The sequence below is a fragment of the Carassius carassius genome, chromosome 28 (genome assembly GCF_963082965.1).
Source record: "Carassius carassius chromosome 28, fCarCar2.1, whole genome shotgun sequence".
NCBI classification, from domain to species: Eukaryota; Metazoa; Chordata; class Actinopteri; order Cypriniformes; family Cyprinidae; genus Carassius; species Carassius carassius.
The window spans coordinates 6,985,323-7,001,266 of NC_081782.1; the positions used below are offsets into that span (position 1 = coordinate 6,985,323).

Below are 15,944 nucleotides of genomic sequence, written 5' to 3' on the forward strand. Positions count from 1 at the left end.
TGACTTTTATTATCATATAGCTTACAGAGAAGTTTACAAATAAATTATTTAGAAAAAATGAATTCATTTCAAATGATTGTGTCGACAACTGTTCATCATGATTTTTGCATTAAATTAAGAAATTCTTGAACATTAACAGCACAAAAAAAAGAAATTAAATAAAATTCAGATAATATACACAAATAACCCATAACCCGTTTAAAATGGAATGTCTTTAAAAATATTTTAATATAATAAATCTCAAAAAAATTCTCTAAAACGTCATATAATATAGAATTAGATTTATAAATGTTTCAACACATAAAAATATGAAAAGATTCCTTTTAAAAACCATAATGGACTTGAGAACTGACCATACAAACGTCTTTCACCATTTACTTTGGTAAATATAAATATAGACAGACACCAAATCTTTCAGGAGAATCACTTGACTTAAAATGAGGTGACAAACACTGAAATATGAGTGTTGTGATTCTTTAAGGAAGACCGAACTGTTCCTTTAAACACTAAATCAAGGTTTGCACTTTAGATCGCCATCAAAGAATTTGAAAGATTTAGACTTGTTTGTTATTTGTTGTTAAAAACATTATTTCCCAGTAAGTATCGGAATGTTCTCTTGATATGCCATTGATAGGATCTATCTCCAGGCTGATGCTGTCTCTCTCTTGCAGCTCGACCAGACGCATCATTGTAACTGTTCCTGCTCCAGAGTGCTTGACCTTACTCAGGATTCTTTCTTTTTTATAGTCACTTCCGTTCTTGCGCAATGCAACAGTACATTTCTGATTGCTTTGAAAGGTGACCTGGGCGTAGATATTGTATAGACCACTGACTGTAATTTCAACACTGCCGTTCTTTAGGGAAAGGGTGCTGCTTGTACACGGGTGGCATATCCAGATTTCTTTGTCGTCTGAGGAAGAGAATGGAAATATTAACGTGCATTCAGACAATCTCCCAACATTTCCCAAATTTGAACACTTTATTTGGTATGTTTAGCAGGAACACTCCGCCTTAATTCATATAAATAAAGTTAGTGATGATTCAGAACCCTAAGAAAGTTTTCTCACCTGTGTTGACGTGTTTCCTATTAGAAAAGGAAGTTGAAGTGGGGCATGTCATAGGGATCGTCTGGAAATACCATACTACTCTTACCAAATAGTATGCTATTCCAAATTTAGCCTTAGTTTACATTACATTTTGGCGATTTGCTGCTTTTGATATATATATATATATATATATATATATATATATATATATATATATATATATATATAAATAATCAATGCTGGAAGCAGTTTCCAGGTGCCTTTAAAAAATAAAAAGTCAGAAAGAACAGTATTTTTTGTAACATCCTAAGTTTCTTTTTGCCGAATTTTCTATCAGTTTAATGTGAGTAACTATATAAATACTCAAATATTCTCTTTCTATCCTGTTACACAATCAAAATGAAATTCTGCTATTAAAATGTAAACTAAAAGAGTAGCAATGGAGTTCATTCAATTCAAAAATACATTTAAGAAGTGCAGAATTATTCTTGTATAAGCCTGTAATCGCTCTTTTTATTTTCATTCACAATTGTTCCACGTGTGGGGGGTCCGAGCTGCCGTTCATTTCACATATACAGAATATGAAACACACTTCATACAGGATGTGAAGTGAGGTCAGGGAAGGAGAGACTTTTAAAGGAACATTTCCACCTTCTTCCTCACATACGAGCCGTGCACATTAAGACAAGTTATATTTCCACTGAATCATAACGCCTCTGCAATAAACATTCAGTGTCACATCAGAAGTGTCATTGTGGTCACTGAATCTGGTTCATCTCTTGAGCGAGGGCAGGCAACTATGACACTAATGAGACGTAAGTGCTTTGAAAAATGTTACATCTCCTACTTAAATGGAGTAAAGGTGAGCCACCGGATAACCTCATGTTACCTCACAGAAAACGACTAGCCTGCGCTTATTTACACTCAATGTCTATGTTTCAATGTGGTAAACTAACTCAAGAGACTTTTAAGCCACAAAAGATTCTTTAAAAGCAGAGAACCACATGTCAGACTTCCTTAATGCAGCAGAGAAACCAAGCAACACAGTGACAAAACCAAAAGTCCCGCTATGTATTGTTTTCATGATGTACAGGGAAGTGAGAGACAAAGAAGAAAAAGTGTGAAAGGGAAAGTGCAAAAGAGGATGAGGAAATGTGAGAGATGTCCACAGGGAGAAAATTACCGCTCACCTCTGATGAGATGGATATAGTCGTTGCTAGATGGACCAGGGGAAAGACCTGAAAGTGCAACCAACTTATTTTCACTTTTCAAATAAAAGCTATTGTTTTAAAGAGATACAAATTTCCCTGAATAGGCATGTTTCCCAGAGTGGGAGATGAACACTTGTTAAAGAAATGAATTTGGCTTATGGACAGAAATGGTACTTAAAAAAAATGTATTTATTATTTACATTCTGGGGGATAAAAAATAAATAAATAAAAATTCTCACCTATTTGTTGGTAAGTATTGCCATAGATTGCTGTAAAATAGTATTTATTGTTACTGTCATAACAAAGGAACACAATTTTCTATTATATTTTACTTAAGATGGGGGGGGGGGTGTTAAAAAGCAAACCTGTTGAATTTCCAGTCGTGCTTTCTCCAGACTAAAGAAGAAATAAATACATTAAAAATCATATTTATGAAGTGTGCAATGTTGAAAATACTTCTATCCCAACTATTATTATACCTTTATAGTTAGATTTCCCTTGAGAAGTGTAAAAAGTATGGCTTTAAGTCATTGCATTGTTTATTCAACAAAAGCAATATGGTTGGATGCAATCGCAAGTCACATACCCTTTCACTGGATTCTGTCCTTATAAAAATATATACGGTTATCATCAGGAGAGCTGAGCTCATCAGGCAGCACCAGCCAATCAGGAGGCGGAACCTGGGGTGACTTCCGCTGGTCATATCCGTGACTAGCAGCGACCAAGAAAAAGGAAACAAATGCATTGTGAAACCAAAGATATATGCTTACAGTGAAGCATGTGGATGAAACCCCCATAACAGCCTACTGACCTAAATGCATGTACTTGATCTAGATGCACAGCATTAAAAAGTACAATATAACGCATATACAACCACAAACAGTGAATGAAGAAAAAGATAGGTGAGCAAATCTTTTTATATCATGAATGAAACCTGCAGAGATTTCATTGAAATATTTGCATACAAACCTCTATATGTTTTTACTTCCAGGCCCCAGACCTGTCTACTCTCTCTCCACATCGGTTTCTAGTTATGAATGTGTGTATGGCTAAAAAAAGCAGGGGTATATTTGCCTCTCACCTAAGTGAGGTGAATTCCCCGCAAAGAAACCCTGTTCTCACATGCAGGTGGGTAGAATGTAACTAACTGAGTGTTCAGTACTTAGAAGCTGGACATTTTTCTCTAAACTGATAACACCGTATCTTCTAAATGAAGGACATGTGTTTATTTATTGTACCGCATATCTGACATTTTGATTAGGTGAAGAAATCGATTAGTTCTTGTAAAGAGCTTCACTGTGTGTTTGCTGCATGTCAATAAAAAAAGCATGTGTGGATTTCTAAAGAGTTTTCCAAAGAGTTTCCCATTATTATTCCCCTCAGCTTTTTGAGAACCAAACAGCAACACAAAAATAAACCTGCCAGAATGAGCAGATTACCAATTAATTAATCAGTTTAAAGTAAAAAAACCAAAATAGTGTCATACTACAAAATTAATCTAGTCTAAATAGAACACTCCTTGAAGCCTAGTTGGCAAATGTGATAATATATTGCCACATATTTAGGATTGGGTGTTCTAAAGTGAAATTTTCAGAATTGGTTATTCAAAATTGCATATTGATCAACATCTAATCTGAATATTCCATATTTCCCCATGATGGTTCTTGTCCTGAATGTGTACATGTGCAAGAACACTTGTCACAGATCTCTGGCTAAGTGGAAATCACCATCTGAATTATGAATTAAATCATTAAATTAATTGTTCAATTAAAATCTTCTATAAGGAATATAAAGAATGAAAATTTAATATGACCTGATCTTATTAATATTGAGTACTAGATTATGAGAGAGATTGCTTTACTCACCTTAGTGTGTGCTGTAGTGTGAAATCTGTCTGTGGGAATGAATGAGAATCTCGACATGTTCTTTCCCCTTTTCAATCTCTCATTTTCTAGCCCTGGACCTTTTCTCTCTCTCTCTCTCTCTCTCTCTTTCTCTTTCTCTCTCTCTCTCTCTCTCTCTCTCTTTCTGTGTGTGTGTGTGTGTGTGTGTGTGTGTGTGTGTATGTGTTTCTCTCTGTCTTCTGCTGTTTCTTTCGCTGGTGGTGGCTGTGGTTGGAAACATAAGGTAGATGGTCAGAACATCACCTTATGTGACAGAAACAACATCAGAAGTTTCTGAAAGTGATTGGACTTATACTTTCAGTGAGTAAGTATATAGAAGAATACCCTTCTGCCTATTTATTGTAACACAGAATTTCTGCAGCAAACCAAGAAAGTTGAATGATAATGAAGATAAAAGGTCATTGGTATGTGGCTTCGGTATAAGCACATTAGTCAGTCCTAATGCAGCCACTTTCTCTTCAGCTCTAGGTGATATTCAGGTTATGATGTGTTTACGTGATCTGGTTTTTCATCAAGGAGAGGAGGTAGTAGGTGCGTGTTTATACTGATAAGCAGGCACTTGTTTTTTTCACACTGATCCACAGCATTTCTTCTCTTGGATGTGTTAAACCCTTTGGGACATCCCCAATTCAGTCGCTTGTACTTTCCTATGAAGACATGCATAGCACATACTCCTACACAAAAGCCCACACAAAAACAAACACTCTTGTACTGTCCCTGACTCTTGAGTGACTGGTGAAGTGAATAACCATATCAACATAAAAACAAAACATATTCCTAGAATATATATATGGAGGAACACCACTGCCTATTATAATAGTATTTTTAGGATGTTTATGGTGTTAAGGGTCGTTCACACTGAGGACGTTAAGTATAACTATATAGTTTTAATAATCACTCAGCTATAACAACATTGGTGTCAACAGGCTTTTTGTGTTATACTTGTGTGGACTTCACCATTCCTGTAGACTTTAAAGGGTTAGTTCAGCCAAAAATAAAAAATTAAGCCATAAATTACTCACCCTGTAGTCATCCTAGGTGTATATGACTTTCTTCTTTCAGACGATTTCGGTTGGATTTATTACAAAAAATTGTCTTTGATCTTTCGAGCCATTAGATGCAACCAAAGACTATAGAATACCCAAGACATGTCACTCGTATAGTTTTGAATAGGGAAAAATGCAATGCTCAATATGGCCACTCAAATGCAGGAAGCCCCGCCTTCTGAATGAAAGAGCCAATTGCTAATCAGTAAAGTCAGCGCATCACTGCAGCTGCCGTTAGATGTCCCGGTTGTTATAGAAAAAGTCAGCGATCTGAGACGTGTGTTTGGGACTGCGCATGTACACCGGCTGATCTAACCTGAAAAAAATACGTTTTTAATAACGCTATTTGAGCAAAAGTAACAACATTTAGGACAGTTGTTGTCAGATTTGTTTTTTTGTGTGTGATTTTAAATATGAAATTGAATCGCTTCTTGAACAGTTTTTGAGTATTTGATGCTTCCCCATTCAAAGAGATAGGAGTTGCACTTGCAGGCCCGAGAGGCGTTTCAAAGATGGCCGTCAAGTGACATGACTTGTCGTAAAAGGACTTTGATGCAACTAAGCGGGTGCTGCACTCCATCTGTCCATGAGAAGTTTAATATAAAGCGCATCCATCAAAAAAAGTGTCACACAGCTCCGTGGGTGAACAAAGGCCTTCTGTAGTGAATCGATGCATTTTTGTAATATTCAATTTTGTAATATTCCATATTCAAAACATAATAATCACTTTAATCTAGCTTGCACTCACAGTTGTAAACGAAGCAGTTCCGGGGGAATTTTTTGTTCACCCCCAAAGCCGTGTGAGACACTTTTTTTAAATGGATGTGCTTTATATTAAACTTCTCATGAACCGATGCAGTGCAATGCCCGCTGAGTTGCATTAAACGCCTTGAGAGATCAAAGACAATTTTTTAAATAACTCCAACCGAATTCGTCTGAAAGAAGAAAGTCATATAAACCTAGGATGACATCAGGGTGAGTCATTTTTGGTTGAACTAACCCGTTAAGTAATTGTTAAAACTTTATAGATATATGGCACTGTGTACAACGATTGTTAGCCCTTTGATGTATCACTTTGTTCCTTTTTTGTTAGTGAATTTCTGCAAAAGCATCTGCTAAATGCATAAATGTAAATCAGTATTGTTATATTTATCATCTAGCAGTTTACAATAATGAATACTTTAACATATTATGTTAAAATGAACTAATTATGATTTAAGGTGTGTACTAATCAAGAACTAATTTAAACTACAACATTCATGTGTGTAAATTTACCCAAAGTGTTAACTAACAAATATGATCTAACATGCAGTCATTATTCACCCATGAATTAATTATGGTCTATGTCATTGTTAAAGGAACACACCACATTTTTTGAAAATAGGCTCATTTTTAAGCAAGATGCTTAAGGTCTAATCAGATTCAATGATCTATGCTAAGCTAAGCTAAAAGTGCTACCACCAAAACCAGAGATCAGCTGAATGGATTTGAAAATAGTAAAACTCAACTGTTTAACCTTAGTTAAAGTTGGAAAATGAGCCTATTTTCAAAAAAGGTGGAGTGTTCCTTTAAGGTTAGTTCTTGAGTAGTGCATGTATTAGCTTATCATTACTCGATATTAAAGTACATTCAATTTAGGTATTAGTGCATGATTATTCAGTACTAATTAGCGTTACCTATAGTCCTTAGTGTGAATGAGTTTTTAAGTCGTTGTATGTTGTGACAGATGTTGTGATGGTTGAGGCCAGAAAACAAATGAAAAAGAAAGAAAAAGAAAAACGTTTGAGCCTGTAAGTTTATCCAATAAGATTTGTAAACTAAATCATACATGAATGTCTACAAAACAAAGGGTTTTCCTTCCTGCTGCCCATTAGATTAGATTAGATTAGATTAGATTCAATTTTATTGTCATTATGCAGAGTACAGGTACAGAGCCAATGAAATGCAGTTAGCATCTAACCAGAAGTGCAAGAATATAGTGTTTTATATACATATAAGTGCAGAGTAAGTGAAGCTATGATTTACAGAATGTAGAGTGGAGTTGCTATATACAGTACTGAGCAGAGTATATACAGAATATAAATAGGAATGCAATGTAGGGATTGTATGTACATTATGAACAGAGCAATGTAGGATTATATATACATTATAACAAGCAGCAGCATAAGAACAGTGGTAAAAAATACAGTTGGATGAGTGTGCAAAAGTATTGTTAAACAATATATTCTATGCAAAATAACAGTAGTGCAATGATATTTTTATAGAAATAATTTACTGTGCTTTGTACAGTAACAACGTTAGACAGATTACAGTGTAATAGTTTGAACAATGTGCTGTCTGTGCAAAATATGAGTAGAGCAATACATGTATGTAAAGTACTGTGACCAGTGCATTAAGAGAGCAGGTGCAGGTTAGATTGGTGGTGTGGAGTTCAGAAGTATCACAGCCTCGGGGAAGAAGCTCTTCCGGAGCCAATGTGAGAGCGTAGGCTCCTATAACACCTGTCGGATGGAAGGAGGGTGAAAAGTCCATGGTTAGGGTGAGAGGCATCCTTGATGATGTTCCTTGCCCTGCCCAGGCAGCCCATAGAATGTAGATTACATCTGTATGAATGGCCAGGAAGTTCTGGACATATTAGGTGTACACTTGGCCAAAGATACCTTTTCTCAACTGAACTATATAGTTCGGTCAGTCTAAACTCAGTAACCTTCAGGCTTATAGTCCCTGTCCTGGTCTGATCATCTGAACTCATAAGGAAATATACATGTGTGTGCATGTGTGTATACCCTGAGATGGAGAGAGAGAGCACAGAAGGGAGGAGGGAGAGAGACAGAAGAAAAGGAGTGAGAAGAGAGGAGGGATTGCAGAACTCACAGAAACATCTGATAGAAATAATGATATAATCTAACAAGAACCAACACTTAGTGCTACCTCCAGACCCATGTATTAGCTTATCATTAGTCTATATTAAAGTAAATTCAGTTTAGGTATTAGTAATAAGTTTTATGTCAGGGACTATCAAAGCTAAATTACAAGAAAGGCAACCATCTAAATATCACTCATCTCATTATGGCCAAGTGAGACAGTGCTCTTTTGAAATGAGTGATTTGGTAATGATTACCATATTCATTTACCATGGTATTTATCGTTTATTTTAATTGTATATTATTTGTACATACAAGAGCCATAGCACATTTTGTTAGCATTAGTAGCATTTAATTCACTGAACTGAAAGCGTAGCACAATACCAACTAAACATAGTGTAAACATACTGTATTTAGCACATATACAAAAGAGAACGCTAACCAGGATTTCTTTTTTCTAATTAATGAGGGTGGGGACGTTCTTCTTAATGAGAGTGAAACTCAAGCCGATGTTTGCTTGTGATAAGATCAGACGTGGAGATATGAATAGAAGGTCAGTTACGAATTGCAGGTGGAGATTCTTCAGTGGGAAACTCTCATAGTTGCTTCTGGTACTTTTTTCAGGTCAGTCTTTCTAGCATGATTTGTCAGTCTCTCTGTTTTCATTTGCTGGGGAGGGGGGAAAGACTGATGTGCGTTGAGATGCATGCGTTTACAACAGGTGAAGGAGTCAGCAAGAAAGAGAAAAGATGAATAAAGCCAGATTGATATCCAAATTTGGGAGCATCGTATTCTCTTCAGTATTCCATCTGTGGAAGAAACGGTGAGGTGACATTATGTATGAGGTTAGCCACAATGATTATGAAATTCCCTGTGTTTTCCCCACCATTGTTGTGTACCTGGTACAAACAAGATCTAATCCAAGTTAAAACTGTGGATATGAAAGTAAAACAGTCTAGTTTACATTAGTAGATTGCAGTTGCCTACTACATAGGCTGCAATAGAACCACAAAAGTGACTGATTTGTTGCTATCCATATGCATTTTTAAACATAAAAGTTCTTTATTGGCATATGTGGTTATACAGTATGAAGAACCCTTAACATCCATGGGACCTTTCCACTGCACAAAAAAGGTTCCTTAGATTATATAAAATGTTTTACACCCTTAGAGGTTCATAAGGGAACTCATAATGTTTTTTCTATGGCATCACTAAAACCCCCAACTGGGATCTTTATTTTTAAGAGTGTAGACTCACAATGCAATGTAAATTATACAGTGTAAATCAGGAGGCCACATAATTAAGATCCTTTTGGAACAGTCTTTTGATGCCTTAATATTAGTAACCATAACTAATATCATCAGATTTCGGAGCAAAGCATGTGATAAGATAAGACTCCTACCAGGAACTTCTCTAAAAGTGTGAAACTTGCATAGCATGGAATAACAAGTCATGGAAAGCCTATAAATATAAAGGAATTTTACAATGTCCCAAGCATGGAAAAGGATTTCCTTAGACAGGTGTTCTAAAAAAATCCCAAAAGTCATGGAAAATAGTTTATATGTTTGTATGTTAACATACATTAGTTTATTCTTGTCTGCAAGCCTTAATGATGCCTGATTTGTAAGTAAATCATTCTTTTTGATAAATCATTCAAACAAACACAAAAACCATGTGATTGTTTCATAAGCAAACCAATATGAAAATGTTTTTAAAGTATCATATACAATAAGCAAAAATATCTGGAAAGGTCAAAAGGTGTGGGAACATACTGGAATTATTTGCATACTGTTATTGGACTCAAAGGCACATATGTTTGTTTGTAGACTAACTCTTTTAGGGTAAATGCTTCTAACAGTTTATTTATTTCCAGCATCCTTCCTCCACTCAAGCTGACATGGATCCTAGTGTGACTATATAATTAATTCAGAATTTATTTTATTCTATAACATAAAATATTTTTTAAATGGAGTCTGCCCCATGATAACTTAAGATCAATGTGCTACAAGCAGAAGTCACACTGCAGTATGACTGACATTGATCTGGACTGTGGAGATTTCGGCACTCTGTTGGTGACCTGTGGGAGTGAGAAACTGATTCATAACTGTCATCTCACTGTAATTTTTGCTATAAAAAGAAAGCTGCAATGTTTCCATGTACAGCATATCTGCATGTAAGCAGTTTAATTGATTTGCCAAATAAATTTTTAAGAAAATTGAGATTGATTTACTCATTTTAAGTAATATTGTATTTTAATATTTTTTTTTATTTGAACTGCACAGCACTTGTGGACTCATTAACCACAATATGCAAGGTCAGAGTTTTTTTTTTCTGCACATCATACATTGATATACATCAAGCTTGAACGGATCTTCTCATCAGTTGACGCCTCTGCATGTTCCACAGAGCCACTTCCCCTTCTCATGCTCCCAATATGGCCCACCTTCGTTCATCTTTTTCCATTTTCCATTGCCCCCTCACTATTTATGTGTCAATAATTAATATGCTGCGTCACTGTTTTTTTTTTTGCACAGCATAATCAGTCAGTGCTATTTATCACAACTACAGAAATGCATCAATATTTAGTGCAAGTTATCCTGACTTTTAATTGCTAAGTCAGTTTGCAAACAGCTGTTTAATTTAAAGCCCAAAAAATCGACCTGTAATCTAAGCTATCAGGAGTGTTTTGTGTATTATTTTCACAAAATAATTATTAAAGAAAAAAAAATTGTATTTGCTGCCTTTGCTCTATCATCTGTGTTGATTTTAGTGCTGACATTACAATGCCGATTGTCCAAACTATAACCACATATGTGCAGATTTTGTTATATGGGTATAAGCGAACTAAGGACTACTGAGAGCAGAAACATTATGCATTACTGTCTGTTTCCAACCATGAAATAAATACATAACATAAATGGAAACTGTGGTCTTTGACTGTTCCACAGACCACTGCTGAAGGGGAAATCAGGCGTATCAGTAAATGGCACCCACATATTTACTGTATCTACCCTGTTGAAAAAAACAGCATATGCTGGTTAGGTTTGTTTTGAAGCATGGCTTCTGATTTAAGCTGGTACTTAGCTGGTTTAAACTGGTAATGTGCTGTTGCTAAGCTGGTCCTGAGCAGGAGCTATAGGCCTATGCTTAGGACCAGCTCATGAGCAGCTTAAACCAATTCAAACCAGCAGCCATGCTTCAAAACATACCTAACCTGACTTTTGTGTTTCAAAGTCTAGCGTTGGTAGGTCTGTTTGTGTAAACAATGAGTGTACAAATTATATTTTAGATTTTTCCATTAATATGTATTATTATTACTTTTAATATTGAACTAATTAATAGCTCACATGCCAAACTGACAATTTATTTATTTTAAACGTGCAGTTCTTTACACTGGAGTTTATGAGAACGCCGTGACGTCATCGTATACTTCCTTGAGCTTGTCGCGCAACACCGGCTAGCATGATAGCACGATAGTGTTAGCTTCGCTACATTTATGTATTAACTAACGTTAGTCGGTTTTATACAAACAAGCACAAATTACAGCCATACTGTTAGTAAACTCAGAAAGTATAGTGTATATGCAAAACAACGAATTGCAACCAGGAATTACCGCGTCTCGAGGTAGGACAAACATAGGAGAGCTAACGTTCGCACAGCTCGAGCGCACTTTAACTTGTATGTTTATTTCTATTTGTTGTTTAGTTTATCGACGACAATCAGTCAAAATGGGTGAAGACGTCATGTATTTTTTATAAATGGACATATGTTATCGTAAAAACGTTATACAAACGCCTGTTTGATAGACATTTAGCAGCAAGTGACTTAGCAGGTTATTGATAGCGGGTGTTTTAGAATGTTTCAGTAGGCTGTGTTTACAGTTAAACAGCTTTTTATGTCTAAAAGCATACGTTTCTACAATATGCTTCTAGTAAATCAAGAAATTTCTGGAAAGGTGGGGTGTGTGTGTCTGCTGGGTATCAGTTGTGGCCTGTGTGTAATATAACACTTTTCCTTCACCGTGACGTAGTTTGTTGTAGGATTTTACATATTCAGACTTCAGAGGTATACATTAGGTTCTTTTTTTCAACTTTATGCCTGGTTATTATTGTTTTCTAGAATAATATAGACAGCATGGAAGAACATTCATACAATAACATAGAGGTGACTGTGAAAACTCTGGACTCCCAGAGCAGGAGCTACACAGTTCAGGCACAGGTAAGCTGGATTTTTTCCTATTACTCTCGTTGTTACATGTTTTTTTAAATAATAATAATTATTATTATTATTATTTTTTTATAATGATGACATGGCATTCTGCGTTTGACCACAATTTAAGGTGAATTACAAGTCATGTGACAGCGGATAAAGACACAAGTCCACTGTCTGCCAGTTGTCTTTTGAATTGACAGCTTCTCGTTATGCTTCTTAGATGACTGTGAAAGAGTTCAAGGAGCACATATCACCCTCTGTTGGAATTCCTGTTGACAAACAAAGACTCATTTATCAGGGCAGAGTACTTCAGGATGAGAAAACCCTAGCAGAATACAGTGAGTTGATTTGCATAAAAACAGCAGTTTCCAAATCCTTTGAGGGAACTCCATTGTTGACATTTTGTGTATACGATTCCATATAAAGCCAATACTGTCGAATTGCAAAGTGAAAATACACCTTTTTTTTTTTTGGTCAACTCAGCATGTGCTTTTGAATAATATTCCCTTTGCAGTCTTGTGACTCTTCTGTACTTGTCCCTATTCATCCATCTCTGTCTAGACGTGGACGGAAAAGTAATTCACCTGGTAGAGCGGGCCCCACCGCAGACCACCCAACAGGGCTCTGACTTGGGTGGCGTACCAGGGTCCTCTGGGGCGACACAGGGAGGAAATCAAAATCCAAACTCATCCAGTGGCTCTCAAGGAACCCCTGTTGGGCCTACGCATGACCGCAATGCCAACAGCTATGTTATGCTGGGTACTTTTAATGTTCCGGTCAACATTATGGACCCTCAGCAAATTCAGGTAGAATCTTTTCTCATACTCCGTATCACTTGTATTATTTGATTTTCATTTTTTTTGCTTAATGTATTCTGATTCCTCAGATGTCCATTCAGCAGATGATGACAGGCCTGGGAGACAGTGCTAGAAATCCACGTGTCAGTACCAGCACAGGGGTGAGGACCATTGTAAACTAAAGAGAGGCCTTTTGCTGTGGTGGAAATTGCATTCAAAAATTAATAAATTCATACTTTTATTCAACAAGGATGCATTAAGTTGATCAAAAATAAGGGTAAAACATTTATAATGCAAAAAAAAAATTATAGAGAATGTTGTTTTTGTGAATTTTGTGTTCATCATATATTCCTGAAAATATAAATGCATCACAGTTTCTACAAAACGATTAAGCAGCAGAGCTGAAAATAAGAAATGTTTCTTTAACAAAAAAATTATCCTATTAGAATTATTTCTGAAAGATCATGTGACACTGAAGGCTGGAGTACTTCAGCTTTGCTATTTCCTATCCAAGAAATAAAATACATTAAAAAAATATTGAAATATAATTATTTTTAATTGTAATAATATTTATTAATTATTAATATATTTCATATTATGTTAAATATATATATATATATATATATATATACAGTACAGACCAAAAGTTTGGACACACCTTCTCATTCAAAGAGTTTTCTTTATTTTCATGACTATGAAAATTGTAGAGTCACACTGAAGGCTTCAAAACTATGAATTAACACATGTGGAATTATATATGGAATTACATACATAACAAAAAAGTGTGAAACAACTGAAAATGTGTCATATTCTAGGTTCTTCAAAGTAGCCACCTTTTGCTTTGATTACTGCTTTGCACACTCTTGACATTCTCTTGATGAGCTTCAAGAGGTAGTCACCTGAAATGGTCTTCCAACAGTCTTGAAGGATTTCCCCGAGAGATGCTTAGCACTTGTTGGCCCTTTTGCCTTCTGTCTGCGGTCCAGCTCAACCCTAAACCATCTCGATTGGGTTCAGGTCCGGTGACTGTGGAGGCCAGGTCATCTGGTGCAGCACCCCATCACTCTCCTTCTTTGTCAAATAGCCCTTGATGCCTTCAGTGTGACTCTACAATTTTCATAGTCATGAAAATAAAGAAAACTCTTTGAATGAGAAGGTGTGTCCAAACTTTTGGTCTGTACTGTGTATATATATATATATATATATATATATATATATATATATATATATATATATATATATATATATATTGTAATAATAAAAACTCCATAATCATCGGGAAGAAGGAGGCAGGAACCGGCGGACAATCAAAATGAAACTTTAATAATCAAAATAAACACAAAACAGCGCATCAGCCCCTCACGGACGACTGATGCACACAAAATAAAACCAAAACATAAAATAAAGCCCAGGTCTGGTCCTATCTCGTCCTTCACTTTCGTCGCTCCAGTTTTATATCCTTCCAGCTCCTCTGTGGGACTTGAGACCGGTGGTGGGTCGCAGTTGTCGCTGACTTCCCAATCACTCCATCGGCCTCGCTCGTGTTCCCACATCCCTCGGCCCCGCCCCACTCGTCACATATACAGTTGTGTTCAAAATTATTCAACCCCCTAGAGACTGCAGTACTTTACAAATACAAGCTTTTCTGAAGATCCAGGATATAATAAAACTTGCATATATAACAATTCACTGGCATATTAAGTGATATTGTCAATTTAAAATGTAATATATTTGAGTTATAAGATTTTTTAATAATACTGCTATGTCATAATTATTCAACCCCTATTCAACATTGCTGTTTTTAAATCATTTATTTGTGGGGAATAAAACAGTCTCAAAACACAATTAAGCCTTTAGAAACTCTATTAAAAACACAATTAGCTTGAGCTGTTACACATACAGTTTGGCCCATGCATGTATTGAACTTGAGTAGCAAAATGTCAACAGAGATCTCACAAAAGCAAAAGAGAAGAAATGTTGTATTACTTTAAAAAGGCTAAGGCTATATGATGATTTCCAAGACATAGAAAGTTCCTAGAGACACAGCTCTCAGCCTTATTCCTTAGCTTAAAGTGTGTTTTACCAGAAAATCTTTGAGGCTGTGGAAGAAAAAGCACAATATCATAAAATGTTTAATCGGAGCAACTGAGAAAAAACCTGCAATGTACAGCCAAAGACTTGCAAGATGACCCGATGAAAGGAGGAAAACCATTTCAATGCAGTGTGTAAGAAGAACACTGGACAAGTACGGCCTTCATGTTGAGACATCTTGATAAATACCACTCTTGATCAAGAAGAACAAAAAGCCAACTTGAACTTGATAAAATTCATTTGTGTGGACCTGTGGAGCTCTGGAGGAATGTTTTATGGAGTGATGTGACCAAACTGGAACTTTTTGGACCCATAGATCAGCGGTATGTCTGCTGCAAAAAAGGCAAAGCTCATAAGCAGAAGAACACCATCTCCATCATCAAACTTGGAGGTGGATCAGTCCTGTTATGGGGTTTCTTTACTGTAGAAGGAAGTGGAAATCATGACTGTATGAAGGACATCATGGATTCTTTAAAGTGTCAGGCCATTTTGACAAGAATTGTGATGCCTTAGGTGCATAAACTGAAGCTGATGATCAATGGACTTTCCTGCAGGCCAGTCATACCAAAGTACACATCCAAATCTACTACTGCTTGGTTCAGGGATCAGTCATAGAATGTACTTGAGTGACCTGTTCAGTCTCCAGGCTTAATTCTCATTTCAAATATCTGGTTGAATTTGAAGAAAGCAGTGGCACTGTGAAAACCAAAGATTATCAGTGATCTGAAAGCTTTTTCAGGTGTGGAATGGGCCAAAACTGTAGTAGAGAGGTG

The 15,944-nt window shown here is 36.1% G+C and overlaps 2 protein-coding genes across 4 annotated transcripts in view; one reads left to right on the top strand and one right to left on the bottom strand.

Annotated features, from left to right (window-relative positions):
- On the bottom strand, positions 1–5,537 carry lta (lymphotoxin alpha (TNF superfamily, member 1)). 2 transcript variants are annotated; one of them, XM_059515079.1, is made up of 6 exons: positions 5,184–5,537; positions 2,844–2,968; positions 2,623–2,653; positions 2,497–2,526; positions 2,237–2,284; positions 1–910 (listed from the first exon to the last, which is right to left on the bottom strand). In XM_059515079.1, the coding sequence occupies exons 2-6, from the start codon at positions 2,958–2,960 to the stop codon at positions 555–557; spliced, it is 582 nt and encodes a 193-aa protein (XP_059371062.1). In that variant the 5' UTR covers positions 2,961–2,968; positions 5,184–5,537; the 3' UTR covers positions 1–554. The 2 variants fall into 2 exon arrangements, with proteins under 2 accessions (XP_059371062.1, XP_059371063.1); XM_059515080.1 differs by lacking the exon at positions 5,184–5,537 and adding an exon at positions 4,123–4,230.
- Positions 5,538–11,487: 5,950 nt separating this feature from the next.
- Positions 11,488–15,944, top strand: part of bag6 (BCL2 associated athanogene 6) — a 30,314-nt gene continuing 25,857 nt past the window's right edge. The window contains exons 1-5 of one of the 2 annotated variants that reach the window (XM_059514058.1): positions 11,488–11,695; positions 12,191–12,289; positions 12,504–12,621; positions 12,845–13,089; positions 13,170–13,241. In XM_059514058.1, the coding sequence (XP_059370041.1) occupies positions 12,206–12,289; positions 12,504–12,621; positions 12,845–13,089; positions 13,170–13,241 (519 nt within the window). In that variant the 5' untranslated portion in view covers positions 11,488–11,695; positions 12,191–12,205. The remainder of the gene's footprint in view (positions 11,696–12,190; positions 12,290–12,503; positions 12,622–12,844; positions 13,090–13,169; positions 13,242–15,944) is intronic. The other variant, XM_059514057.1, reaches the window with a different exon arrangement.

Excerpts from the sequence above, each read along its gene's own strand:
- lta (XM_059515079.1), bottom strand. The coding sequence starts at position 2,960 with ATGACCAGCGGAAGTCACCCCAGGTTCCGCCTCCTGATTGGCTGGTGC. Across the intron at positions 2,285-2,496 it reads CAATACTTACCAACAAATAG|GTCTTTCCCCTGGTCCATCT; the intron begins GTGAGAATTTTT and ends TTGCACTTTCAG. Across the intron at positions 911-2,236 it reads CTATATCCATCTCATCAGAG|ACGACAAAGAAATCTGGATA; the intron begins GTGAGCGGTAAT and ends TCTCTTCCTCAG.